Source organism: Cucurbita maxima, unplaced genomic scaffold, assembly GCF_002738345.1.
Source record: "Cucurbita maxima cultivar Rimu unplaced genomic scaffold, Cmax_1.0 Cma_Scf00016, whole genome shotgun sequence".
Classification (NCBI taxonomy): Eukaryota; Viridiplantae; Streptophyta; class Magnoliopsida; order Cucurbitales; family Cucurbitaceae; genus Cucurbita; species Cucurbita maxima.
Genome location: NW_019272032.1, coordinates 3,779,079 through 3,806,462, shown reverse-complemented (window position 1 = coordinate 3,806,462; position 27,384 = coordinate 3,779,079). Strand labels below are relative to the sequence as shown.

The following is a 27,384-nucleotide window of genomic DNA, read 5'->3' as shown; positions in this document are numbered from 1 at the left end:
ATTTTCATTATTTTAATTTTGGTAAAATATGTTCACAAAAGGTGTGAAATCCCATATTCCTGTGGAGGAAATCTCTCCCTCACATGTGTTTTATTAAATACTTTTTAGTATAATTTTTTTTTGGTGAATTTATAATTTAAAAGAATAATAATAATTATTATATATATATATATATATACACACATATATATTGATAAAAAAAAAATCGATTGTTGATAGGAATATACTGAATTCGTTGAAGTTTGATCCCTTGAAGTGGGGGATGACATTAAGGTTGAGAATGTGCTTTCAATTGTCTGAGTTACTATCGGTCATTTGATGTTATGGTCAACTAACTAGAATTTAGAATAAGATTCCATTCCCATCCTCTCTATTATGCATGTATTTTTCATCGAATTATCGAAGCAATAGAGCTTGAAGTTGGGTGGATGCTACCATTTAACAGAGGGTGGAGTCCCTAGAATTAAATAAAGACAATTCTAAAGACGGAAGAATAGAGAACTTGTACGGTAAAAAAATATTGTAAATAATGACTTTAAAGCATAGTTCATCTTGGTAAAACATACTAGAACTTACCTTCTCTTTATTACTAGTTAACATCTCTTGAAAGATCAAACATTTGACTCCATGCCCACGTAATACTCCTTTGAAAAAACGAAGCAATTTCCATCTTTCAAAAAGATATTCATATTGTGTCGAACAAATTCTCAGAAGACAAACAATAGAACGAAGAGTGATAAAGCTATATTTGAATTAATAAAACTGTTAGGTGCAGAAGCAGATTAAACAAGAAAGTAATCTCCATACTTAACCTACCAAAAAGAGTTTTTTTTTTTTTTTTTTTTTTTTGGGGGGGGCGTGGGCGGGGTGTGTGGAGATCCTAAAGAAGCTCACCAAATAGGAGCCATCATCATGAGAATTGGCACCTCCATTCACAAGGGGTAGACGAATGCTTCATTATAACATTCAGACGCAGATAATTCTCAAAGTATTCTCATAGGAGGCAGAGCTACACTAACTCTCAAAGTATGTCCGAGATGCATAGAACTCACCCAAGTGAAAGCTTTTAAGTTTCAGTTTCAGTTTCATGGCTTGTGGATCTTGAATCCAAACACTCTCGGAACGTAGCTCTGAATGGCTTTTTGCGGCTTAAGGTGTCCATATGTCATCAGAAAGAGGTGAGAAAATGTAGTTCCGAAGTAAGCTCCATCAATGTCTATATAGAGTTAAAGAAACTTGTGAAGACTGCTGTCTATCTAAACTGAATTCTCATCATTTACAAAGACTTCCATGCAATTCAGTGATTCAAAACATGTATTGTGTGCGCTTTAAAATGCATGTGCTACAAAACCTGAAAACCGACAACTTCAGTTTCACGTAAAATAAACACCGAGTAGAGTGTAACTTTCATGTCAAATCGACAAATTGCCATTTCCTATTAGTCAAATTCAACCTGCAGGCATAGGACAAACTGATCGCTAAAACATCCTCCCACCAATAGGGATACCACAAACTGACAGTTCTTCGGATTACTCGATTAGTAACAAATTATTCTTGAGTAAATTTTTTGATAGGATTCTGAAGGAACAAGACTTAAAACTAAACGTTCAAGAATAACTCCCCACTAGACCTTAACTAAGGAGGATATCTAGTTTATCAAGAACTCAAAGAAACAACCATGGTAATTAGAATGATTAGAATCTTCCCGGGTTAGACAGATTTGAATCCGCTTGTCTTGAAGTTTCTTCATGGTGTTTTCTTTCTATGTCTTTCGTTTTTTTTTTTTTTTTTTTTTTTCCTTTTTAGGTGAGAAACTGAACTTAAGACAGAAAGAAAACACCATGAAGAAACTTTAAGATAGATCTTTATCTTCCTGCTGCAACTTTCTGTGTTTTGCTTCCATTTATTTTCTCATTTTCACTTCTATGTGTTTTGCTTTCATTTATTTTCTCATTTTCACTCCAATGTAAAGATCGTATAGTTTGAGTATTAGTCTCTTTTTATTACACATCGATGAAAAGTTTAATTTCCACACCCTTATAAGGAATGCTTGATTCTTCTCTCCAACCAATATGGGATCTCACAATCCACCCCCTTGAGAGTTAGTGTCCTCGCTGGCCCGCCGCCCCGTGTCTAGCTCTGATACCATTTGTAATAGCCCAAGCCCACCACTAGCAAATATTATCCTCTTTGGGCTTTCCCTTCTTAGCTTCCCCTCAAGGTTTTAAAACACGTCTACTAGAGAGAGGTTTCCACACCATTATAAGGAATGCTTCGTTCTCCTCTCCAATCGATGTGAGATCTCACACAAAGAAATTGGATGATTGTAGCAGTAAATTGATAAGAAATGTATCATGTGCATGAAAGTAGTTGAACAGATGATCATGCAAATAAAGGATACTACCTTGATATTTCGATCGAGGATAATAAACATCCTCACATCTTGGACAGTATATTTTGACGGTGCTTGCTCTAGGAATATCTGATTGACCAACAGGAAGACAGGGCTGTCCACAGCAGTAAACTCTAGGGCATCTCCCAAAGTCATAATTCTTGAACTTGTCCAGCTGCGAAGACCATAATGGATTATTCTGACCACTGGCATTATAAGCATAAAAATAAAACATAACCCAAAAGAAGATTCTCACCATAGCAGCCATGCCTTTACTTGTCAATATGTATCTCGCATGAATTAGACCATAAAGCATTTCAGCTGCAGATTCAATTAGTTCATTCTGTTCCTCTGTAAACATATCACCTGCACATTTCACCCATTCAAATTGATTTGTAACAACTGCACCTAAATGGGAGATTGAAGCCCAAATACTTATATAGAAGAACTTTGAAAATGGATACTGTCAAAAGCCCCAAATGATAGAACAATAATTACTATAGAAATTAAGCACAAACCAACATGGAACCTAGTGTGAGAAATGAAAAATAAAGAAAGAAGTAAAGCGCTTAGATAGAAAGAATGAGTTCAAAGCACGGAGCCACCAAGCTAGAATTTAATGTTCTACGAGTTTCCGTAGCAACAAATATAGTAGGTTCAAGCAGATGGCCAATGAAATAGGTCAAGGTGCACGCAAGCTGGCCAAACATTTACGAATAGCGAGAGAGAGAGAGAGAGAGAGAGAGAGAGAGAGAGAGAGAGAGAGAGAGAGAGAATAAACCCAACTTAGAGCTTTATCTCCAAAGAAATGGATGGAATGACTATCTCGATTTCAAAAGTTCCATGACTTTCAGTATCCTATTGATGGCTTCCCTTGCATTGTCAAGCAAGCAATGTTGCAAAATTAAGTCTTTTCAAAATGTTTAACAGCCAAAAGTATCTTTGAGAGACAAAAATACAACTTCTCATGTAATGGCATTAGCTTTGTCTTCTCAATCAATGATTTCTTTGATATGCGTCGAAACAGAACATTTCAGAATACTTAAGAATGCATTAAGCATACCATTAGAGGACTCAACATCCAAAATCAAATCAAGAGCATAATCATAGTATGGAACTTGGCTGCTTAACCCACAAAGGTTGAAGTCGTCTTGTATATAGTCATCATCCACTTCACAAAAGAACTCATTTCCTCGCAGATTACAAAACCACGAAATCCAAGATGTATCATCACCATCAGATCCACTGACATCTGAATCTTCACTGTCAGTCTCAGACTCTTCTGCAATTATACCAAAAATTCGAAGTCAAAACATAAACAAACCATAACAAAATCATATTGTCACTAATTTATCTAACTCTTAAAAACCAAACAATCAGACGAACAAAGCATATAAGTTCTCAATAATTTTTATCTCTGCATGTCAATAATTTATTGCCTGTTGTCAATTGAGTAATTAGCAATATGCTATTTGTTTTAGTTTCATAATAGAGAAGAATGGTGAAGACAGAAAAAGTTGGACTGGAAACTAACCTGAATAACATCTATATCAATATTTATGAAATTATGTCACAAAGAATCACACAAACATTTAGCCTATCCTATCCTCTCATCAGCCAACAATCAAAGTCAGAATTCATTAGTGGGAACAACAATCATTCTAATCAAGTATTCAATCGTTCCACAAAGTATGGCATGGGAAGTATACGCTATTGCAAAAGGTAGTGATCAAAACCATCCTTTCATAGGCACAAGGCCTGGAAACACTGATATCAGTCAACACAATACACCCGAAAACCAGACTTTTAATCATCTAAACCATAGGAGGCTGTATCGGATCCTCAAATTCCCAAAAGCACGCAAGAGAAAACAAGCACAATTCGAATCTGAACAAAGGACGAAAAAACGAGAGGAAAAAAATAGCTCAAACTAACAAAAAGTCGAATAGAACACAGACAAGAAAAATCGAAAAACAAAAACAAAGAGGAAAAGAGGAACCACCAGAACAGTTGGTCTTAGATAGAGACGAAGGACGAGAGTCTCTCTGATCAGACGGCGGCTTCACCATTAACACCGACTGAGCAGCGGAGGGCTTATCCTTTCCGTTAAGGACCGCGCGAGAAGTGGAGGGGGAGGATCGCTCGAGCTGCTTATCGAGAGCCTCGTTGATACGCTTCCGATCGAGAGGAGTGACCTCCAACTTGGAAGCGCCGGCAAGCGCACCTCGGTCACGGTGCATCGCCGCCGGTTGTAGGGCGGAAAGAGAGGGGGAGAAGGGGCTAAATCTGTGGGAAAAACATGGGGAGAAAGAGGGAATCGAGCGTAGGAGGAGAAGAAGAAGAAGAAGAAGAAGAAGAAGAGGAAGGATTGAGAAGCAGAGGAATTGCTAGAGAGAATCTGGGAGAGAGAAGAAAGAGTGAGAGAGCAGAGAAGGCATTATCTATGTGTAGATATGGTGGTCTGTGTCTGTCTGGGATTCCAAAAGCTCAACGAAGAATGACACAGCGAAAGAGAAGGGCGACGATTTAATCTTTTAAACTTTACTATACGGTTCACGATTAATCGGCAGCGACAACTCGTCCTCTTTTATAGTGTGTGTGTGTGTGTATATATATGATATATACATCCAATTTTATTCCGACTGAATTATTGAATAAATTACTCTTCAACTTTACCTTATTTTCTTTATTTAAAAGAAAATACACCTTTCATAATAAAAATTTAGACGCATTTATTTTTAAGATATTTCATTTAAAATATAATTTTGTCTACGTGATAATACTTCCACTCTCAAGACTGACATTTTGTTGAAATAAATAGCAAAGTTTGCAATATATTTTACCATTATAATCTAACAAATTAACCGTGATATTTTTTTAAAATAATTATATTTAAATGTTTTGATAGTAGAAATGAGGCTCATATAAGATGAAATTGGTCCAAACACTTGAAAAATAGGGATATTTTAATATATTGCTATATATATATATATATATATATATATTTTTTTTTTAATTTCTATTTGAAGTTAAAATGGTATGAAGAAGGAAAAGGGAAAGAAAAAGAGGTATAACATGTTTCACGTGCCAAGCCTAGTAGTAGTGCCACTGAAAACGACCACCAAATTTATGCAAACATTTAAAAGGTGAATTGAAGGCCAAAAGGTTGGAGAAATTTACGAAATTCTTATGATTTCAAAAGCTTTTCTCCAAACATCTCAACACCTTGCACCATGAGGCTACTCGTTTGGGATGAACAAATTTAGACATAAACTTAATCAAGAAAATCAAAAAGGCTAGAAATGCCTTGTTCTAGCAACTCAACAATCATCAACTAAACAAGTTCCTTGGTCTAAAACTGATCAAAACTTTAATTCGAAATTTTCTTGTTTTCTGTTGATAGAAACAGGTCGTTTCAGCAGCTTAACCAATTACAAAAGTGATCTATCAAACGCCAATGGAGTTTGGAGTTCTATCTCATGATAACACGGAATCAAATCAAACTACCCAAGAAGATAATTATAATACCTCTGCAGAATAGAGCTCCTTGCTTCCTTTTTGGTTCCATTTTTTTCCTCTCCTACGGGGTGGTAGTTAAACCTGTTAGGTAAGGTAATACAATATTTTGCATTTTTTCCTTGAGAGCTTAGGCAGGCATGTCTCAACTTTACTTTAATTGGCGAAGAAGCATAGAAGTGTAATAAACCACAATGAGGGTCGACTGTAGTTTGAAAAGAAAGATGATTGCTAACTTAACCTTGAATCTGCACTTTCAGATTTACAGGAAATAATGAGGGAGTTCTTCACAAGACTACAATAGATCCATGTGATGAGTGATAGCGTCTGGGCACGAGGAGGCTTGAAGAAGCTCTAAACGAGTGAAAGGATTTGCAAACTGCAATATGTAATCTTCATCTGAAGTAAACATTGGACAGCGAATGAAACATTAGTTATTTCATCCATGCCATCTTAGACAAGTAGACGAAGCTTTTGAAATTAGTTCCTTGATCCATGGCAATATACTGCAACCAATTGAACCAATCTAATCGGAGTAATGTGAAGTGGAGAACACAAACTTACTTTCTTTGACTGTTCCATAAAGCCAGCATAACACTTCATCAGCAAAGGCCAGACAGACTCCTCCCTGCAATCAGTTGTCATTATGAGCACAAGGATAGGAAGAAGAAAAACAACCGAAGTACCAAACTTCTGTTAACAATACAAATCAAAGCTTAATTAACAAAAAAATATGATATTATTATTTAGTTCTTTGAGTTGACAGGTAACAGTATGAAACAAAATTACAAGAAACAGAGAACAGAAAAACAGAGACAACTAAATTCATAAAACTTTGAGAAAAAATGCGACTTGACATATCATCCTTCCGGTAATATTTTAACTTTTGTTCCAGGGGCCTCCCTAAGTAGAAGAGAGTATTTTCTACTTTTTAGGCATGTAATGTTGTTACGGCTTTATCTTCGAGAATATTATCCTTTTAGAAACTACGTTTATCTCCTGTTTGGGCTAAAATGGAAGGGAGTTTTGTAGCTTTCTTAGCCCAGGCTAAGGCTTCCTAATCCGATTAATTCTATAGAAACTCCCCTCCAAAATATCAAATACCTGCCAATAGTTCTTCATTTTCACTCTCTGTGTTATGTCTTTAGTTCTCAATCTTTCTGTGCGGACTAGTTGGCCATCATCATTCCTGCATAAAATGAAGATGCAGTGAATAAAATTAAAACTAGATGTATGAAATCCGAAAACCTACAACATACTTCATGCATCAACAAGGTAATGATATCACTTAGTAAAAAGGAAAAACTGCGGGATGCTAATATATTTTGTGTAAATGAGGAAGATTTAAACAGCACCCAACTTTAGTTTTATTTAACTTCAAATGCTTGCTTAATAACAATTTTCCCCAGAAGGAAACAAACTCAGGATGGGTTGCAGTCACCAAGTTATTCAGAAGACAATTTCTCTATCCTGGATGAGTATAGAAGTCTTGGACTTGGATATTTAAGGCTGTGTAACGTGACCCTAGTATAGTCAGTTCTTCAAATGGGTAAAGTCTCAAGAAGGTACACAAATGGCATGAGTAGGTGGCCATCAATCACCAAGCTAAGACCAAATACTAGAAGCTCAACCCATTCCCTTGCTTGACACTTCGTTGATTACTTCTAGCATGAGAAAAAGGAGGGAAATGAAAGACACGGTGAGGCAAGGAATTCCATGGGACGTCCATAGAAAAATCTCCTAGCAAAGAGCCACTCACCCTGCAGACTTTCTTTCTATTAACAAATAGCTTCAATCAACCAAAATAAAAGAGTCCAGCTAGATGAATAAATTACCTGAACCCGATAATGATATATGGTACCCCAGCTAAGAATGATTGTATCTACAACAACAACAAAAAAATGCAATCAAGTCAATGCATGTACTTAGAATGGAACGAAAGACTATATAAGCATTTCATACAGTAAAAGGGAAGAAACTGGATGAATCCAGAGACAAAAGTTAAGATCTTTGAGGGAACAAAGATAATTTTTTTCGGGAAGAAACTCTAGAATTATCAATCGATCATCTTTTTTGCAGAGAAAATATTTTATGGAGTGCATAGAAAAAGAGCATTGTGCACGCAGCTATTGGAACTTTCAAGGATAGACCAAGTGACACAACGGGATAGTTCTAAAACTGTATCATGCAATCATCCACCTGACACAACATTTATGCAAACACTGAAAAGAAAACGGAAGCCATGTACGAATCACCAAAAATCAGCCTACTGTCAAGGGTATTGGACCCATGTGAAGAATAACAAAAAATGGCCATCTATCACGCCCCTTGTCACAGTTCCCAGCTCCATGAAAGATTTTGTTACCTTCTTTAAGCCCAAATGGAACCAGCAGGGTAACATGGAAGATTTCATTCTTATTCTAAAATCTTAAGAATGGCATCATCTTTTCTCGCATAAGGATCTTAAATTCATGTCTTTAGCTATGGTGACCTCTAATAGTCCAGTGTTTCCAGAGTCTAGCCAGCAATGGTTAAAGTTGTTTATACTTGATTGTGGGTACTTGTTTTATATATAGTTCCCATGCTTCAACTACAAAGTCAATAACAAAAGTAGACACTAATCGACCCAGCAGACAGGAAGTGCAAATATACCCAGAATTTAAGCAATTTCTCTCTCTCATATTTTTCTTCGGTACGCTGATCCAACTGCAAATAATAAGGTAAAGATAAATGTTATAAGATCGGAGCAAGGCCAAACACTGAATCTAAAGCATGAAAGAAATATTTTAAGTAGTATAGTATTTTTTTTCATTGATGTCAACCTCACGACTTGTTTTTAGTTCAACATAAAACCTCCTTCCCTCATCAGTTGAATCACAGCAATCCATTTCAGCACCCATCAGGATGCGATGGGCACCTAATTTGGTTTTGATCACAGCACAATATTCAGCATTTGCATCTACATGATGGATCCCTTCTCCATCACCTCTTCTTGGGTCCTCCGTCGCAAGGCTCTCAAAACAGTAACCCCAATAGCACCTACAGGACAAGGGTTACAAAGGCACTATGAGAACTTTTTGATACAAACGAATAAATAAAGCACAATTTTGTCCAGAAATTAACGAATAATAGCAAACAAACCAAAACAAAACAACAGGTGTATGTATTGTCCAACCACAGAAACCTGTAGCTTCTGCCGAATAACATTCAGCTAATTCTTTTATTCTTATGTATGATAACCACAAACCTGGAAACACTACCAGCAATCATCTATAATACTCATAATTCTCAGCCTAATGAGATCATGCCAACATCTGCTCATATTAGTTCTATGAAATCTTCCTCCAACACATGAGCAAGCACATTAAAGCTCTAGTACCTTCGACGCTCCAATTCACTTTGTGGTCTTTCTGGTAATTTATGCACATCAAGGTACACAACACCATTTCTTTTATGCACACCCATTTCCCAAGGCTCATGACGAATATAAGCAGTAGCCAATATCTGCATCAAAAGCAGCATAACATGACATTGATACTTGAGCATTCTAAATCAGTCAGAAAATATTTGTTACCGAAGAAAAGTTCCAGACAATAAAGAACATGTATTCACACATTCCAATGTCATTAGTATCAGGAGAATATGAGAATTATTAGAACCAAAAAGAAATCTCGACTTCCTTCAGCTATTGTATGAGAAATCCAGTAGATTCCGAAAAAGTTTAAAATTAAAACTTCATACGTAGCACCAACATAAAATTCTCTATACAACTTATATCTGTCATCAGGAGAATATAATCATTGATGAACCATGACACCCACAGATATTCTAAGAGAAGCAGAAAAGGAGTATTTGAGCAGCGAAAAAAGGACAAAGCATAATCAAAAGTACCTTGTTAAGATTGTTACGGAAAGTCTGGAAGTACAATAGGGCAAAGTTGTTAGTAATTGACCGATAATTGAAGTAAAATCCTTAAGTTAAAATGTGGCTCACCACAAAATGAATGTTTTGAAGAGGAATGTTTTTGTCCCTAATGCAAGCAAGGAGGTCACCAAAACCCTGAGAACCTAGGTCTGAATAAAAGGAAGAGAAAGTTATAAGATAGTGAAAAGCATATAAAAATGTTCTTTCAACATATTGATCCTAAAAGAATCAATTTGATGTCCATACCATCTTATACATAGCTTTTAAGGAAAAATGAAATCAAAATATTTTTTAAATTTGCATACCTTTCTTCTCAATAAAAGTGTCAAAACCTTCGTTCAAATCAGCTCCAATGTCTTCAGTAATGAAGCGCTTAAACAGTCTCTAGCAATGGCACATTAACAAGCAAAATGAGCAAAAAGAAAACCTCATTACCAGCTTGTATATGACAACAGAAAGTTCATGAAAATTATATGAAGAAAGAAGCTCTAATTAGCTTACCAAGCTGCGATCATCAAAGTACACATCTCCACCTTCAACACGACTATAGCAAGCAAGTTCACAAGGCTATAGAATAAATTATGATCAGCCAAACAATTGTAAATGATAAATGAACGAACTTTATGACAGAAAGATAGCATCCATAAAAGTTTAGCTTCTCATGAAGCACGATAGAATGCAAACTGCATTATGAACCATAATACAATAAAAACATCATAAAACCATACTAAAACTGTCTTTTCACCACCACCCAATACACAACTTACCAAACAGACACAAGCCACTTAAGCAACCAGTTTGAGAAAATTACTCTGAATCTATATGTTGTCAATCTGTGCATGTGTGTAGAGGAAGAAACAATATGCATACCTCCTGAAAAGCAATACACTTCCTTGCCAGTGTTTCTTCACTTTTAGTAAGCTTCATGTCTGAGACGAAGCGTTCATCATGACGCCCATTTGAAAACTTCGATCCATAGCCACCAAAACCATGCCTTTGGGGAAATGGTCCAGGCCGTGGAAGGAGGCCTGACCCTCTATCATTCCCCCAACGACCTCGCCCAAATGTTCCTCTAGCATGGTTGTTATTACTCCTTGCCGCAGGTAAGACTGCCATTAAATTAATCAACTGAGAAAATTGGGAATCTCTCCCCTAACTCTTCTATCATTTGTAGATAACTTCTCTAGTAATATAGCTATAGAAAAATAAAAATTAAATTTATCATGCTGCCACTACATAATCCATTTGTTCCATTTAATATTTCGAATTACTGATGGTGAATAGATGCTACTTTCATTCCAGTTCAGCAATTAGTTCGATATTTCCTCCCAATCAACCCAAAATTGCGAAATGGTTCCAATTTTCAGATCCCTTCGAATAATTCAAACTAAAGATTTAAGAGTAAAATACTAAACATAATAAATCAACAAAGAAAACGTTTCAATTACTCCCTCCAAAAATTCATACCCAGACTAGAACAGTAGCCTAAAGAGGAACAGTAACATATCCAGAAAACACCAGCAGAATACACGAAATAGGAAAGTTCTTAAACATGTACACAAATTAAACAGTAGCTAGCCCAACTAAAATTACCTGGCACAGGATAAGGACTAGCAGCAAGTGTTTTACAATATTCCTCATTATCAGAACCAAACAGATCTCTATCCTCATACCCCAGATGCCCCCTATCTTGATTCTGCTGAACTTCTTCGCCTTTTTCCTCGTCTTCTTCTTCAGCACTACTCGCACTCCCACTACCTCCACTACTACTGTCGCCTCCATCGCTAGCATTGGACGATGAAGAATCCGAAGAAGACGAAGAAGACGAAGAGGACGAAGATTGAGAGGAGGACCGAGCAGCATCACGGTCATGGTTATCGTTGTCGTTGTCGTTGTTGCCTTCGTTTTCCAACTCTTCACCGAATATATCTACATCTTGCTCGGAGAAATCCATTGGAGGGATAAACTCCGGCAATCTGGGTGACGAATTGCGATGGTTTCGATCAATTTAAGAGCAGAAAAGAGTTGGATTTCGATGGGAGGGAACTGAACGGCCTCTCTCAGTGGAATATGACTCGAGAGGTTTTTCCTTTCCCTCTGCAAAGAGTTTCTTCTCCTTCCTTTTTTTTTTTTTTTTTTTTTGTTTGTTTTGGGAATCTGATTCACAGGTCGGCCAAATTGACAATGTGAGTGGACTCGGTCCCTCACTCATTGGGCCTTGAGGGAATACTTGGGCCCATATCATGCATCCATTCCTTTATTTCGGCCCATATATTAATTACAAAATAATTTGTGAAATTATAAGTTATTTTTAATTTTTAAAGTTAAGAATTATGTATTTGTTAAAATGTTAATAACTTTTAGTTTCTTACAATTTTTTTTATTGTTATTTTCAGAAATATAAATTTTTTAAATGTTAATAAATTTTAGTTTTTTACAAATACTTTTTCAGTTCAAATATAGGGTAGAATATTTGATATTAAGCTAAATTTTTACAAATATAATAAAAATACATTGACTTTTCTAATTGAGCCAAATTAAAAATTTATCTGGGCCAGTTTTAGCTGCAGTTTTAGTTTTGTTTGATAACAATTTTAATTTTTAATTAGTCGCTAAATTTCTGTCCCACTTTTTATATATATTAGTTTTCCAAATTTAGCTACTTGTTTGTAAATAGTATTTATGAACGACTTTGAAATTAAACAATGTGACCTAGGTCAGGAGATCGACTTTGAAACTAGACAATGTAACCTGAGTCAGGAGTTTTCACGGTATGTATTGGATCACATCTAAAAAAAACGAACGACTTTGAAACTAGACCATGTGAGTGGGTTAGGAGTTTTCACGGTAGGTACTCAATCACATCTAAAAAAATGTAAACTTCTTTCGTTATTTTTTCACTTTTTCGAACATAATATATTTGCTTCCATCCCTAGTTCATACATTTTTTTTTTTGCTCAACGGCTGTCAACTAGCCTTGGAGATGGTTCTGCACAAATACAAACAAAATAAATCTTTGACAAAACTAGTTTCAAGCTTCAAGTAAAATTTCAGTAAATACCAACCCATTTTTTGAATGCTCTAACATGCTCTAATCTATTCTTCTGTGCCACAGTTCTGGCTTCTGATGGCTTTAAGCTCCTATAAAGATTCTTATGAAGCTTTAGATACTGATCTTTGTACATTCCTTTGTCGGTGAACATCTTCTGATCCTCCATATGTCCAACGACTTCCATCACTCTCTCAAAGTAACCACCTTGAAGAAAGCACAGCAACAAGAACTCATACAGATCTCTGCTCAACACTAAGCCTTTACTCTGCATATTCCTCTTCATGTCTCCCCATAGGAACGTGATGTCGCGATACCTTTGCAAAGAAGAGAAACTGAAAGCTAGATCGGCAAAAGTTCGGGCGGTAGGTTGAATGCCTGTTTGCTGCATTCTTTTGTATGCCTGTAAGGCATCCTCAATCATTTTGGCCTTGCAGAAAAAGTAAATGGAAGAATTGAACTTGTAAACTCTAGGAGATATGCCACTGGTCTCTTCCATTTCTTGAACTAATGATTCAGCGAGAGACGTTTTGTGGGTGTTTGGTTCGTTTTCGTGCAACAAACTTCGGTTAGCCATGTCTTCTGCCGTAGCAGTGGACAGTCCAGCATTTGCCATCTGTTTTTGCAGTACTTCTGCTTCTCTGAGCATTTCCTGTTTGTAATATGCTTCCAAGAGCAAGAAATATACTGCTGAGTCCATTGCCGAGCCAGCTACTTCGATGTCGTCCAAAATGTCGTGAGCAGTTTCGAGCCAACCTAAATAAATGCAAGCTTTAACTACATCAGAACACAAATTAGAACCCTGAACTGACGCCAACCCTTTTTGAACTTGAAGTAGAAGTTCAGAGAGCTCAGAAGTTTTTCCAAGTCTCTTGAATTCAACAATGAGTTTAGCAAGGGTCTTGTTACAGGCTACAAGTTTCCCATTCTTATAATTTATATACTCTGATTTCACTTCAACATTGAGAACAGAATCTCTCTGCAGTAGTTCTGGCATAATCTTTATCTTCAATCCGTCCTTGAGATGAGGTGATCCAATTGGAACAAGGCTAGATTTTTGGAAGTCCATCCAACGTTTTTGAATGCTACGAGAATCACCGAATCGACATATTTCCAGCACAAGGTTAGTAGCGGAATCAAAGTTATCGAACTTAAAGTGTAAGCTCAACAAGCTATCATAGAAATGACAGTAATGACAAACCAGTGAAGGAGAAACTTGGTCAATATGCATTTTGAAGTTCTTTAGATCATCTCTTTGACCGTTCATGTCATAAATCCGAGCAATTAGGACAACCGTCTGTGCATCAGCAACAACCCCAGTTCGAGACATCAATTCCACAAGCTGCTGACCCTTAAAAGATAATCGAAACCGGACACAGGCATGGAGTACCAGGTTAAAGATCACAGTATCTGGTTTCATCGATTTCGCTTGGTCATTTCTACTTGCAGCCTGTTGTGAGAAACAATCACAAATCTGGACTAATATATTAGAAGCAAGATATGTTCCAACCTCTGTCTTCACCATGTGCATAATAATCATCTGCAACAGTTCCATTTGTGGTAATCTCTTTATCTGCAGCATCAATCTAAGAATCTCGGAAGCAGGAATCGGCATTTGGGATCTCGCCAATCCGAGGGTAAGTTTAGTTAAGACATTAAGTTGCAATACCACTGGCTTCTCTTTCCAAATTTGAAGAACCAAGTTACATGCCTTTTGTAGCCAATTGCAATCAAAAGTATAAGATAATTGAGAAATCAACATGAGCAAAACATTATCCTTTGGAAAACCATACAGCCTTTTGAAATCATTAAACAACTCCCATGCTTCATCAATTTGATGATCTCTCAAAGCAATTTCTAGCTTTCCCAAAAGCACTGCATGTGAGGAACCTCCCCAACATAATGTTGTAGTGTGTACAGAAGTATGAACACAACGACAAAATCGAATACAACATAGCTCAGCAAATCCAGGGTTTACAATTTTTTTTATGAAGAACAGTTTCTCACTACAAGCTGATATTGAAGCAGAGCTCTGCAGAGCTGAAACTAATCCAGATTTCAAAGAAAAGCCCGTTAATACACGGGATTGAAGTAGTCTTTCTCTAGCTAAGATCAAGGCCATAAAAAATAAGAGATTACACTACTCATTATCCATGTATGAGATATGATGCTTGAAATTTACAAAATAATTGAAGATGGCTGCTGCAAATATCTTCGGTAAAACAAGTCGATAGGATTATAATAAATAAACCGAAAGAGAAATTGCTTACTAAGCGCTCGATTGAAAATTAACCTAGCTTGAAAACGAAGTTACAGCGCGCGGCCGGAACCATGAAATTTCATATGGAAACAACAAATGGTAAAGAAGAAGAGAAGGATGATTCTTAAAATCGAAGACGAGGATCAAAAATTCAGAATCGGTGAGGAATAATATGAACAATCAAACTAACCCGAAAATTTCCAAGGACTATCGCTTGCAGAAACCAGAAAAACAAAACCGCTGCCTCCTCCGATCGGCGAAGGGCGGAGGACGGCGGGCAAGAATCAAGTATTAGTTAAACTACGTCGTTTTCCGTTTCTAGGTCGAAAACCACGGCCCACTTTTACAGTTTTACTTTGAGGCCTTGTCCATTCTCGGTCTTCAATTCATTTTTCATTGGAATATTTTTAAATAAAATTAAATAAAATTAAAATATTCATTGATAATGAAAATGGTAATTTTATTATAGTAATTTTATCTCATTACTACTACTAAAAAAAATTGATATACCAAATAAAATTTAAATTATTGTTTTTTCAAAAGTAATAATAAAACATAATTTTTATTGATTAAAAAATATATTTGATCTAAATGTTATTCTAAATTTAACATAATCATTGAATTATTTGAATGGTGTAGGTCTAAGTCCAGCAACCAACTCGAATCGGACTTGCATAAGTCAAAGTATAAGTCAAAGGTTAGACCGAACTTGAATCAAAGTAAATTAGTCAACTAAATATTAAATTCAGTATAAATGTTAATTCATATATGATGACTATAGGCTAATTAAAAATAAAATATTATCTGAAAGTATGAGAAAAATGGGAAGAAGAAGATGGTTTACACAAAACTGAGCCTCTCACTAGTTTGTATGCTCACACAAGGACATCTCCTCCCGCAAAATTCTTCTATAGGCAAAAATTAAAAAAAAAAAAAAAAAAAAAATCTTCTCCTTATTTCATCTCAGCTCAAACAGTTTGGTCTCCAAGAATAACAAAAGTATAAAAACTCTAATTCTATTTACTCTCTTCAAGCAGCAGCCTCGTCGACCTCAGAATTAAACACAAAACTTGGGAATGCTGTTGTTATATCCCTGCATTTTCAACATCAATTCACAAATTACTCGACAACGAACGAACGAACGAACGAACCTAGTCCAAATTCTCGTATTCTTACCTCAAATAAGGGAGTGTCATGATCTTTAGTAACGACGGGTTCTTAGAAACGAACTGTTGCCACTCCGTCATGTCTATCTTCCCATCTTGGTTTATATCAGCTTCCAAAAATGTCTGCAATGCACATATAACTTCGTCACATGTATTATGTAAATGACATGTCACACAACGAGATCGGTGATCTATTTTTCACCTTATCGAGTATCATCTCAATCGTCTCATCCGCCAACTTCATTTCAGATTCACCAAGGAGTGCTAGTAACATTTGCTTAACCTGTCATAATTATAATTGGGATCGACAGGGAGTTAGAGCCTCGAGCCTCTACTAATAGAACTCGAGTTACTAATTGGTGAAGCAAGCAACGAAAACGAAAGGAGTAAAGAATACTTCGGCATACCCCTTTGCGCTCGATAAAGCCCGTGTTATCTAGATCATACAGCTTAAAAGAAACTGCAAAAGATTAAATTAACGTTTACACCACAAGAATTCCGAGTACGAGTAAAGAAGCTTATAAATGCTATGAACTAAAGTTTTGAACGTGTCGTTTATATGTACAGCCTATCTTGTCTTCCAAAGGAGTACTTGGATGAAATATGTGGAGCGCACGAACAAAGTCGCCGAAATCAATAACTCCTCTATGCTTCACATCAAATAGATCAAAGATCTACAATCACAAAAAAGGCTCCTCAGTTTTACTGCAACCTCTACGATAACCCGAGAAAGCGTAGCTATGGATACTACAGACATGTAAGTACAAACGCATCGACACAGCTAGTGCTGCTCGTGAGTTGGATTGTTTCCAATAAAATTGGAGTCGATCAACGCTTCAGATAATTCATGTGTGCCCAAGAAGGGTTATTATTATTATTATCGAGCTATAAACTAGTTCATACAATAAACATTACCCGACTTGCAAAGAGGTTTTCTTTCGTCCTGTTCTTGAAAAGAGCCAATACAAACTCTTCCTGCACGTTTAATAACATCTGTCAACACTTGAGGTTACTCGGATATATTTTTGTTGTTTAGATATTCAAAACATTTTAGGTTACTCGGGATCAGGCTTAACAATTGCATAATATAGAAGATTTGGTATGATGAATAAATACCTTGTTTATTAGCCCATCGTCTATCACCGAACTGCTGATGGTTTTGAAAAGCTCGAATAGAGCTTCGACTTCACTGACACTAACTGGAAATCAGAACATGGTACAACAATGAGAAAATCAGCACTAAGATGCATGAAAATGGGAGAAATATGAGGAAAAACAAGACAACAAAAACCAAATTAGATCATAATATGATCATCGAATCAAAGGATAATACAAACAGCTCCCGTCCCCACTCTGGAGTATATATGTAACGGCTCAAGCCCACCGCTAGAAGATGAGAGGTTTCTATACCCTTATCAAAAATGCTTCGTTTTCCTCCCCAACCGATGTGAGATCTCACAATCCACCCTCCTTTGGGGCCCAACGTTCTCGCGGGCACTCGTTCCCTTCTCCAATCGATGTGGGACCCCCCCCAGTCCACCCCCTTTGGGGCCTAGCATCTTTGCTGGCACACCGCATCGTATCCACCCTCTTCGGGGCTCAGCCTCCTCGCTGGCACATCGCCTAGTGTCTGGCTATGATACCAACTGTAACAGCCCAAGCCTCTCACTAACCGATATTGTCCTATTTCGGCTCTCCCCTTCGGACTTCCCCTCAAGGTTTTTAAAACGCGTCTACTAGGGAGAGATTTCCACACTCTTATAAAGAATGATTCGATCTCCTTCCCAACTGATCTCTCACAATATAAAGAATATGATGACACAATCAAGATCTAGAAGAAACCTAGACTTTATACAGGGCAGAACTTGGCTTCTTTGGTGCCAAATCCAACCAATTCCAAGTCAACTGAGCTCAAACCCGATCATACAAGATCATAGTCGAGACCTTCCCTCCCTATGTAATAAAAAACAAAGCCAGAAATGTTGATAGGGAGAAACAAAATTCTAATACCAAAAATTTAGGGGAAAATTACAAGGGAAACTTCAAATTATAATTCTTTATGAAGAACAAACAGGGCAGATCATGCAGAAGCTAAATGAAACAGAGAACTTACAGGTCGTTTGTGAAGCAAGGAAAACAGGATCCTCGTATCCAAGGTATTGCCTTCTTCCTTTAGACGGACCACAGCCCATTTACTGAAAGAGAATGGAATAGCCCACTAACAACAGCTGCCTTCTGGATTTCACTACAACAACGGTGAAAACCATCTTACCCCTTGCATTTAACAACCCCAAAATTCAACAACAACCGAACATCCTCGGATTAGTCGACAGATAATTCAAATTAAGACTGCGGCGCATAAATTCAAGATAAAACGTTTGGACTTAGCTTTTTGTTGACCCCAGAAATTGAAACATGCGTATTCAAATATAATACTCCTAAATTCAATCGTAGTCGGTAAAACAATCGAAAAGATTTGAACAAACCCAGAAATCAATTCAAAATCCAACAATCCACAGAAATCGGATCCCAAGACAAAAACCTACCAATAACAATTCAGCAGAAAAGAGGAGAAAACAATCAAAATTCCCAAATAACAACGAGGAGAAGGAAATAGGAGACCCACCAAGGAGTGTTCTTCAGGAGAAGGGGAAATTCCAGAGAGAAAACAAACTCTGTAGAAACCCAGAAGAGAGATATGGCGGACCCAATGAAAAAGAGGAGACGCCGCCAAGATGTTAGAACAAAATAAGCGGCGGAACGTGAGAATTTGGGGATGCAATTGGAAATGGAAAGCGCAAATTTCGAAACTGATGAGTTGATTCTAAAAGCAGCAGCGGCTAAAGGAAGCGGTCTTGGAATTGTAGCGCGAATTGGAAACGGAAGAGCCCTGATTTGGTATGTCATTTTTTTAGCAACAATATTACAATAAAATCGAATCTTTTTCTATAGAACATTAAATTGTTCTTGATAAAACATATTTTTCATTAAAATAAATTATAAAAATAGACGTAATAACTGACATATAATATTATTTATAACAGCCTAAAAAATTAATATCTTTGTTACCGTTTCTTATATCTCAATAATTAATGGGATATTTTGTATAATTTAATCTCCATTTTATTATATTAATATTCTAGGAAAAATTAATTATTACCCTTTAAATTGTAATATTTTATCAATTTTTCTTTCAATTAAATAATTGTTTTTAATGTTATGGTTTAATAAATTTTAAATATCAACCTATTAAAAGATAAAAATTATAATACTTTTTTGAGTTGAGAGATGTATTGAAATTAAAAGTTCAAAATAAAAGTTGAACAACGTTTAAGGATAATTTTTATTTTTTTTTTCTAATATTTTAATTATTAAAAATTATTTTGAAAATTGAATTTACAAACACTTCTATCTCTAAAATACATATACTTTCGGATAATATTTACTAAAGCCACACGTAATCAGGGATGAAATTTCTATATTTATAATTATATACGAAACCAAATAAAGTACAAAAAAAAAAAATGAAAATAGTGATAAATATATATAAGATATTCGACTATAATAAAATAATAAATACAGTACTTATGGTAAATTAATAGAAGAATAAATACTATAAAAAATTAACTAGGAAAAATACTTTTTTGCATGGGCTTCATTTTGATTTTTTAATAGCAGAAAATTCCACGTGTCAGCCAGATAATGGCGATTTTCTTCCGCTTTTGAACATTGCGCGTGAACTGACACGAAGTCAAATGTACTCCACGCGTTGCAGTCTCAACAAGTAACAAAATTTCCAAAGAAGAAGACCTACGTAGGAAATTAAAAAAATAAATAAATAAATAAAGAAAGAGAGAATAAAATATATGTTTTTAATTTAATGATTAATATTTTAGGAAAATAAGTTTACAATAAAAAATAGATGGTCTGGTAATGCCGTTAATAATAATAAAAAAAATTAAAAAATTAAAAAATATTTTTTCAAATACGAAAATTTAAATTCCAAAAAATAATTAAAATGCTAAATTATTAAATTTTAGCAAGTCTATAAAATTTTAATACATGTCCAATATGTCCTTGAATAATTTTGTTATTTTATAATTTTTTATTTCTAAAAACTTTGATGGATCTAAAATTTAACATTTAAGGTCTTATTAGATCTAATTTTATCATTAAACCTTTTTAACCTTTATTTATCATTAACAATAAATTAATTGTAAAGAAAACTTAAATGATATATTGTATGTCAAATTAAAGCATAACTTAATTGTTAAGCAATATATATACCCTGTCAAAAGGTGGTCACTTTCAACTTCTTAATTTGAATTTGTGAATTAAGAAATCCAATAAAAACTCTGAAAGTTGGGCTGAATTTGACAAAAGCCCAATATTTTTTGGGCTTTTCATTGGGCCCAATTACCAGTTACTAATGGTCTTACAGGTCGCAGAAAGGCGATTGTTGGGCTTTTCAGTGGGCTCTCACGACGTCGTATTGCTAGTCCCTGCAAAACTCCTCAACTGCCAATCCTCTTCACCCGCGCCCCCATTTTTCCCGCCACCTTTGGAAAGAAAGCCCTAGCACAGCAAATTCGTCGTTGACAGAGCTTCAGTCGAATCCTATGGTTCAATTTCACGAGCACATAATCACAGAGCTTCTCGAAGACTCTAATGGAGGCTTAGTAATCATCTCTTCAGGTCTAAATCTCGCAAGACTTGTTTCATCTCTCCTCCTCCTTCACTCTCCGGCTCAAGGCACTCTCCTCCTCGTATCTCCCTCTTCTCACTTCCAAATCTTGCTTAAATCCCAAATTATTTTCTACCTCAAGCTCCATCAATCAGATTCCATAACTTTCCCTTCTGAAATCACCGCCGATCTCCCTGCCCACCACCGTCTCTCTCTCTACTCATCCGGCTCTGCGTTTTTCGTCACTCCTCGGATTCTCATTGTTGATCTTCTCACGAACAAGCTTCCCACCTCTAATATCGCGGGGATTATTCTTCTCAATGCTCATTCTCTGTCGGAAACGTCCACTGAAGCTTTCATTGTTCGAATCATCCGTTCCCACAACCGAAATGCTTATGTTCGAGTTTTTTCTGATAAGCCACACGCGATGGTTTCTGGGTTTGCCAAGGCGGAGAGGATCATGAAGTGCTTGTATGTTCGGCGGTTGCATTTGTGGCCGAGGTTCCAGGTTTATGTTTCGGAGGAATTGGAGAGGAACCCACCGGACGTGGTGGATATAAGAGTGCCGATGACGAAGTACATGGTAGGGATACAAAAAGCTATAATTGAGGTTATGGATGCGTGCTTGAAGGAAATGAGGAAGACTAATAAAGTTGATGTCGAGGATTTGACTGTGGAGAATGGGTTATTCAAATCATTCGATGAAATTGTGAGACGACAGTTGGATCCAATTTGGCATACGTTAGGGAAGAGAACGAAGCAGCTCGTGTCAGACTTGAAAACTCTGAGGAAATTATTGGATTATCTCGTTAGGTTTGTTTGAATTCAGTTTTATTATTACTTTTCCTTTACCATTCTGATTCTATTTTCTTATTTGTGTTTTGAGCATGTGAAGATAATTCAATATCCAATTTTAACTTGGTTCGGAAATTAAATATTTGGTGGTGAATAGTGGAAGAATCTCTCTGTATATTTAAATACTAACAAGAAAATGCGTATTGTTTTGAAATGTTACTTGGGTAGGTACGATGCAGTGACTTTTTTGAAGTATCTGGACACTCTGAGAGTGTCTGAGAGCTTTAGGTCTGTCTGGATATTTGCAGAATCGAGCTACAAGATCTTTGACTATGCCAAGAAACGGGTATATCGAATTGTTAGACCTGATGGTTCGAAAATACATGAGCAGGGGAAGGGTGTGGTGGGCAAAAGGCGAAAAATGAAAGGAGATGACAATAATGAGGAAGAGGGTGAGGGCATAAGTTTATGTATTTATTTATTTTCCTATGTCTATCCCAGATAAGGTAGAACTGGGATCCATTAAATTAACGGGAATAAGGTAGAAATGGGGTCAAGGGGAAATTTTGAAGAAACTGCGGGAACATTATTATGTTTATTTGGTTCTTTTTACAGTTCTTCTGATAGATGTTTGCCATCTTATCAGGTACGACTGGTAGAATACTTTTGGATGAAGTTTTGGAAGAGGCGCCAAAGTGGAAGGTCTTACGTGTGAGTGAGTGAGTTCCAGTTCCCGTGCAACATTTTCTGTTGAACGGCTGTAATAAACTTGGTTATAAATTTGCGATATATGGCTTAGTTTTGGTCATTGAACCAATGCTCTTCAGATGTCAACATTCTTTAAATTTGTATGGTTTTATGAAGCAGAACAAGAGAATAAGCTCTGTCAGATTTTCAAAGTTAATTCTTCTCATTATTTACAGGAGGTTCTCGAAGAAATAGAAGAGGAAAGACGGAAGCGGCGCTCTGAAGGAGAAGAGAATCTGCTAGAAAGTGATAAGGACAGCAGTGGAATCGTTCTAGTGGCATGCAAAGATGAGCGCTCATGCATGCAACTTGAAGAGTGCATTATGAACAACCCGCAGAAGGTCATTTGACTCTCTAATAGTTCTGATATATATATATATATTTTTTTTTCTCTGTTCAGTTGAATTACATTTACTTCAACTTTCACGATGCATTTTATTTATTTATTTTGGTTATGTAGCATGTTCCATAGTTTTTTTCTGGAATCTAAATGTATCCAAATGTGATATAAATCCATTCAGCCCTGATATACTCTCTGCATTTTAATCCAAGCACTGCTGATTTCCTTGTTAGATCTTATTTTGAAGTATGGTTGCAGACATTTTTCTTCCTTGATCCATTTTCACTAGCGGGTCTCTCATTTTAAACTTACGCTGGTTTTAATATTAAAGAAATTAATCTGACAATTTTCTGGAGAATAATTGATTATGTGGTGAATTAGTGTCTTCAGAATTATTGACCTTATGATGCCCTTCTTATGTTTCAGTAGGTTATTCTTTTTTACAAGGGTTTTACCAGAAAAAGAAATAAACTTGCTGATTTTGTCCATAGCTTCCAATGAAATGACATTGTTAAAACTAGGAATAATAGGATGATGATGTATTTTCTTGTGAAGGTCCTACGGGCTGAATGGGAGAAATACTTGCTGAATAAAATACAGCTACGTGACATAAAACCCCATAAGAAGAAGAAGCATAAGGATCCCAAAGGTTTTGGGGTTCTTGATGGAGTTGTTCTGATAGCACCTGCAGAAAATGCTGAAGCTAGCAGCTTAGACAAACAAGAGCGTAATGCACTGTTAGCAGCAGCATCAGAAATAAGAAATCGAGCAAAAAATGATTCTGCTGTAGAGGAGGATCCACGGAATGACAAGGATAGTACAAAACAGGCAACCAAAAAGAGAAAAGGAAGGAGTAGAGAAGGTGCTTCCATGATCAATAATTCTGTGGATAAAAAACCTGTTGATGATCAGAAGGTAGCAATTGATGATCACCAGCCTGACGCTGATAATATAGGATATTCAAAGGGAAAGAGAAAACTAAGGAGTAAAAAAGATTCCGTAGATGTTGGCGATTCTAATGAATCTAAGGATAAGAACGTTTGCAATCAAAAAGCATCAATAAATGATAAAGTCGGAGCATGTGTATCAGGTTGTGAAGATTGGACAAATGAGGAAAATCCAGGGGCTTTGGATGGCTTTTCAGAGGCCACCTGCATGGTTGCACCTTCACATCCGGAGGGAGAGAAGGGCAGAGAAAAGACGAAGCTGCTACCTCCAATGCACTTTTATGCTCTTGAAAGTGATCAGCCAATCCTAGACACCTTGAAGCCTTCCATCGTTATTGTGTACCATCCAGACATTACCTTTGTGAGGCAGATAGAAGTCTATAAAGCTGAGAATCCATCTAAATATTTGAAAGTCTATTTTCTCTTCTATGAAGATTCTACTGAGGTACAAAAGTTTCAGGCCAGCATTCGGAGGGAGAATAGTGCATTTGAATCCTTGATCAGACAGAAGTCACTGATGATGATCCCCGTTGATCAGGTTATTTTTCATCTTTTAGAATGGTTCTGGAATTCGTAAAGAACATTTATATTTCTCATTTGGAATTTTTATTGTCCGTCAATGATTTTTTAATATTTCTCTTTAGAAGGGGGAAGTAACCCTCTCCTTTTCCTTTCACAATCTCCAATCCTTATTATTGTTATTTTATGGTTTGTCTTGCATGTGTGTGGACACACTTGCATTTTCATATATAAATGTGTGTGCGCACGTTTTAACCTTTTAGTTCATTAGAACTTGCTTGGTAGAGCATAAACATGGCCGTGATGAGCATTGCATTTTATCTACCACAAGTTCATCTGCTGTGGTGTTTTTCTTTTGCATTTGTGGTTCTCTTCAATGACATGGAAGATGCTTACTCATTTTGCCCAACTTGGTCGAAAGTTTGTGGATTTTCAAATTGTTTCAAGGGACGTGATAAACAATGATGGTGTTTGCTGCAGCAATATGCTATTTATAAATGCCTAACTCCCCATGAAAGGAATTGTTCTTCGTGTATTTAGGAAGGAAATTGTATTATATGATGTTCTAGAAGTAATTTGTGGCCATATTAGTCTTCTAATTTTCTTTTTTAGTTTCTATTTAGTGTTGCCCTTTTATAGTTGGTTTCCTTGTCAAAGGTGGATCGCTTACTGGGTTATGAACTTTAAGATGTGAAATTCCTTTATTTCTTCTGTTTTATATCTGATCAAAACAATCTTTGTCCCAATCAGAATGGATACTGCTTAGGATTAAATTCTTCTGTAGAACCACTAGCAACTACACAGAATTCAACCAGAAAGGCTGGTGGAAGGAAAGACGTGGAGAAAGAAATGCAGGTATGTGATGTTTCTTCTTCTTTTCTGCTTCCTTCCATTACTTCCATTACTTCCATTACTTCCTTTTCAATAAATTTGTACTTCCTCAGGTCATAGTGGACATGAGGGAGTTCATGAGTAGCCTTCCAAATGTTCTCCACCAGAGAGGCATGCGCATAATTCCAATAACATTAGAAGTTGGGGATTATGTTCTTTCACCTCTTATATGCGTTGAGAGAAAGAGCATTCAGGATCTCTTCATGAGCTTTGCGTCAGGACGCCTTTATCATCAAGTGGAGACAATGGTGCGCTATTACAGAATACCTGTTCTCTTGATTGAGTTCTCACAGGACAAATGCTTCTCTTTTCAGGTAATTCGAGTTTCAGCACGGAAAAGGGCCATGTTTTAATTTCATGGTGATAGTTATGACCAATAGTTTGTTGTTTGGCCCCTTGCAGTCCGCAAGTGATATCGGCGATGATTTGACACCAACAAACATTATGTCTAAGCTTTCTCTCCTCGTTCTCCATTTTCCTCGTCTTCGAATACTTTGGTCTCGCAGTCTCCATGCTACTGCTGAAATATTTGCTTCTCTGAAGGCAAATCAAGACGAACCGGATGAAACCAAGGCTGTTAGAGTTGGGGTTCCCTCTGAGGAGGGCATTGTCGAGAACGATGTGAGGTAAAATGGTTCGATATATATCGTCTGCCCTTCCATCCCTTTTAATCTTTTTCATTGGAACATAGTACTGCTGATATCTTAGACAAGTATCGGTTTCGGTTGGCACTGCTTTGATTAAACATAAAAAGCACAACTGTCGTAAGTCGAGTCAATATAATACGATTTATAGAACCACCTAGTATGAAGTAAATTGTTTGGTGGTGTGCCCATTTCAGAGCGGAAAATTACAACACCTCTGCAGTTGAGTTTCTAAGGCGGCTTCCGGGTGTGACGGATTCAAATTACAGGGCAATAATGGATGGATGCAAGAGCTTAGCAGAGCTCTCTCTTCTTCCTGTTGAGAAGCTTGCAGTATTAATGGGTGGTCAGCAAGCCGCTCGAACTCTCAGAGAGTTTCTTGATGCTAAGTATCCAACCTTATTATGACCGCTTGATTGAGGTCTCTATTTATGTTCGATCCAACTTCAAAAGCTGTAAAGGAAAGAGGCTCTCAGAGTAGCAGTTCTTTTAATTCATACAAGGACAGGTTGTTCTTTGTACATTTGTAAAATTATTGTTCCACTCTCTTATTGATCCTTAGACTTTGTTGCTTTGAATCTTCTTCTCCAGCTCTGATTGTGCGTGTAATTATTTATGGAAGTTAGCTGGATTTCAGGATCCAGAAGTTGAATCAAGATTTATCTGCTGCATTAGCATGTGTTTCTTTTCCTGTTAAAATTTCTTGGTTCGATTGCAAGATGCTTCATTTCATATTTGCAATAACCATTTGGTCACATACGTTTTGAGGGTGTCTGATACTATTTTAGTAAGTTTGGAATTTGTGAATTTATATGTTTTTTTTTTTAGAGAATATTAATTCATAAGAGAATTTGAACTTTCAACATTTTGGTCAAAGTTATAATGTCTAAACTAATTGAATTACAATTAATAAATTTGACGTCGATTATGTTTTTTACTTTTACACTTGAAAATACGAATTTCCTCTGGGCTAAAATTATTTTCAATAAATCATAATTTAAAATAATAAACTTGTGGAATATAGCTCAAAAGAGCTTATAATAACATTAATGTTGACGTCGAAATTTAAATAATAAAAAAAAGGAAATAAACACAAAATAACGCCAACTTTTATAATAATTAAATTTAATAACTCTTGAAAATTTTAGACTGGGAATTACAATATTTTAAGACGCCTAAAGAAATTTTATATATATTAAATAATATATATTTTATGATACTAACATCTTCGGATCCGTGGCGCAATGGTAGCGCGTCTGACTCCAGATCAGAAGGTTGCGTGTTCGATTCACGTCGGGTTCAAATTCCCCGAAATTTAACTACCGATGGAATTGCATTTTTGCCCCTGCCGGAATATTAATTTCCATTTCTTTTTATCTACTTCTCTTCCTTCCGCCGCCCTCGATTCTTTTCCGAATACATCGTTTCACTTCCGAAAAATAAAGTTTTTTTTTTTTTTTTTTTTTTTTTTTTTTTTTTTTTTTTTTTTTTTTTTTTTTTTTTTTTTTTT

At 36.2% G+C, this 27,384-nt stretch overlaps 5 protein-coding genes and 1 non-coding gene across 10 annotated transcripts; 2 read left to right on the top strand and 4 right to left on the bottom strand.

Moving 5' to 3' along the window:
* Positions 1-864: 864 nt before the first annotated feature.
* LOC111491059 (casein kinase II subunit beta-1) lies at positions 865-4,942 on the bottom strand. Of its 3 annotated transcripts, none has more exons than XM_023139792.1 (5): positions 4,395-4,940; positions 3,456-3,674; positions 2,649-2,758; positions 2,402-2,567; positions 865-1,216 (listed from the first exon to the last, which is right to left on the bottom strand). In XM_023139792.1, the coding sequence occupies exons 1-5, from the start codon at positions 4,630-4,632 to the stop codon at positions 1,086-1,088; spliced, it is 864 nt and encodes a 287-aa protein (XP_022995560.1). In that variant the 5' UTR covers positions 4,633-4,940; the 3' UTR covers positions 865-1,085. The 3 variants fall into 3 exon arrangements, with proteins under 3 accessions (XP_022995560.1, XP_022995561.1, XP_022995562.1); XM_023139793.1 differs by having other exon boundaries at positions 2,405-2,567; positions 4,395-4,939; XM_023139794.1 differs by lacking the exon at positions 865-1,216 and adding an exon at positions 1,224-1,351 and having other exon boundaries at positions 2,405-2,567; positions 4,395-4,942.
* Positions 4,943-6,038: 1,096 nt separating this feature from the next.
* Positions 6,039-11,947, bottom strand: LOC111491056 (decapping nuclease DXO homolog, chloroplastic). Its single transcript, XM_023139789.1, has 13 exons — positions 11,426-11,947; positions 10,703-10,941; positions 10,334-10,399; positions 10,138-10,216; positions 9,902-9,981; positions 9,800-9,823; positions 9,288-9,412; positions 8,731-8,947; positions 8,561-8,614; positions 7,744-7,790; positions 7,013-7,097; positions 6,473-6,536; positions 6,039-6,307 (listed from the first exon to the last, which is right to left on the bottom strand). Exons 1-13 carry the CDS (start codon positions 11,784-11,786, stop codon positions 6,204-6,206), a joined length of 1,545 nt encoding a protein of 514 aa, XP_022995557.1. The 5' UTR covers positions 11,787-11,947; the 3' UTR covers positions 6,039-6,203.
* Positions 11,948-12,716: 769 nt separating this feature from the next.
* LOC111491055 (pentatricopeptide repeat-containing protein At4g17616) lies at positions 12,717-15,410 on the bottom strand. Its single transcript, XM_023139788.1, has 3 exons — positions 15,332-15,410; positions 12,898-14,987; positions 12,717-12,821 (listed from the first exon to the last, which is right to left on the bottom strand). The coding sequence occupies exons 2-3, from the start codon at positions 14,641-14,643 to the stop codon at positions 12,804-12,806; spliced, it is 1,764 nt and encodes a 587-aa protein (XP_022995556.1). The 5' UTR covers positions 14,644-14,987; positions 15,332-15,410; the 3' UTR covers positions 12,717-12,803.
* A 514-nt stretch (positions 15,411-15,924) lies between these two features.
* LOC111491062 (calcineurin B-like protein 1) lies at positions 15,925-19,198 on the bottom strand. 3 transcript variants are annotated; one of them, XM_023139798.1, is made up of 9 exons: positions 18,934-19,198; positions 18,421-18,581; positions 17,424-17,506; positions 17,223-17,282; positions 16,873-16,981; positions 16,715-16,767; positions 16,510-16,590; positions 16,318-16,430; positions 15,925-16,234 (listed from the first exon to the last, which is right to left on the bottom strand). In XM_023139798.1, the coding sequence occupies exons 2-9, from the start codon at positions 18,497-18,499 to the stop codon at positions 16,171-16,173; spliced, it is 642 nt and encodes a 213-aa protein (XP_022995566.1). In that variant the 5' UTR covers positions 18,500-18,581; positions 18,934-19,198; the 3' UTR covers positions 15,925-16,170. The 3 variants fall into 3 exon arrangements, with proteins under 3 accessions (XP_022995566.1, XP_022995565.1, XP_022995567.1); XM_023139797.1 differs by having other exon boundaries at positions 18,421-18,552; XM_023139799.1 differs by having other exon boundaries at positions 18,421-18,552; positions 18,854-18,943.
* Positions 19,199-20,833: 1,635 nt separating this feature from the next.
* On the top strand, positions 20,834-26,562 carry LOC111491052 (DNA repair endonuclease UVH1). Its single transcript, XM_023139785.1, has 9 exons — positions 20,834-21,804; positions 22,015-22,238; positions 22,433-22,497; positions 22,710-22,874; positions 23,429-24,358; positions 25,090-25,194; positions 25,284-25,544; positions 25,633-25,856; positions 26,072-26,562. Exons 1-9 carry the CDS (start codon positions 20,927-20,929, stop codon positions 26,280-26,282), a joined length of 3,063 nt encoding a protein of 1,020 aa, XP_022995553.1. The 5' UTR covers positions 20,834-20,926; the 3' UTR covers positions 26,283-26,562.
* Positions 26,563-27,104: 542 nt separating this feature from the next.
* Positions 27,105-27,176, top strand: TRNAW-CCA. Its single transcript has one exon. It is a non-coding gene; the product is annotated as a tRNA-Trp (tRNA).
* The last annotated feature ends 208 nt before the right edge of the window (positions 27,177-27,384 follow it).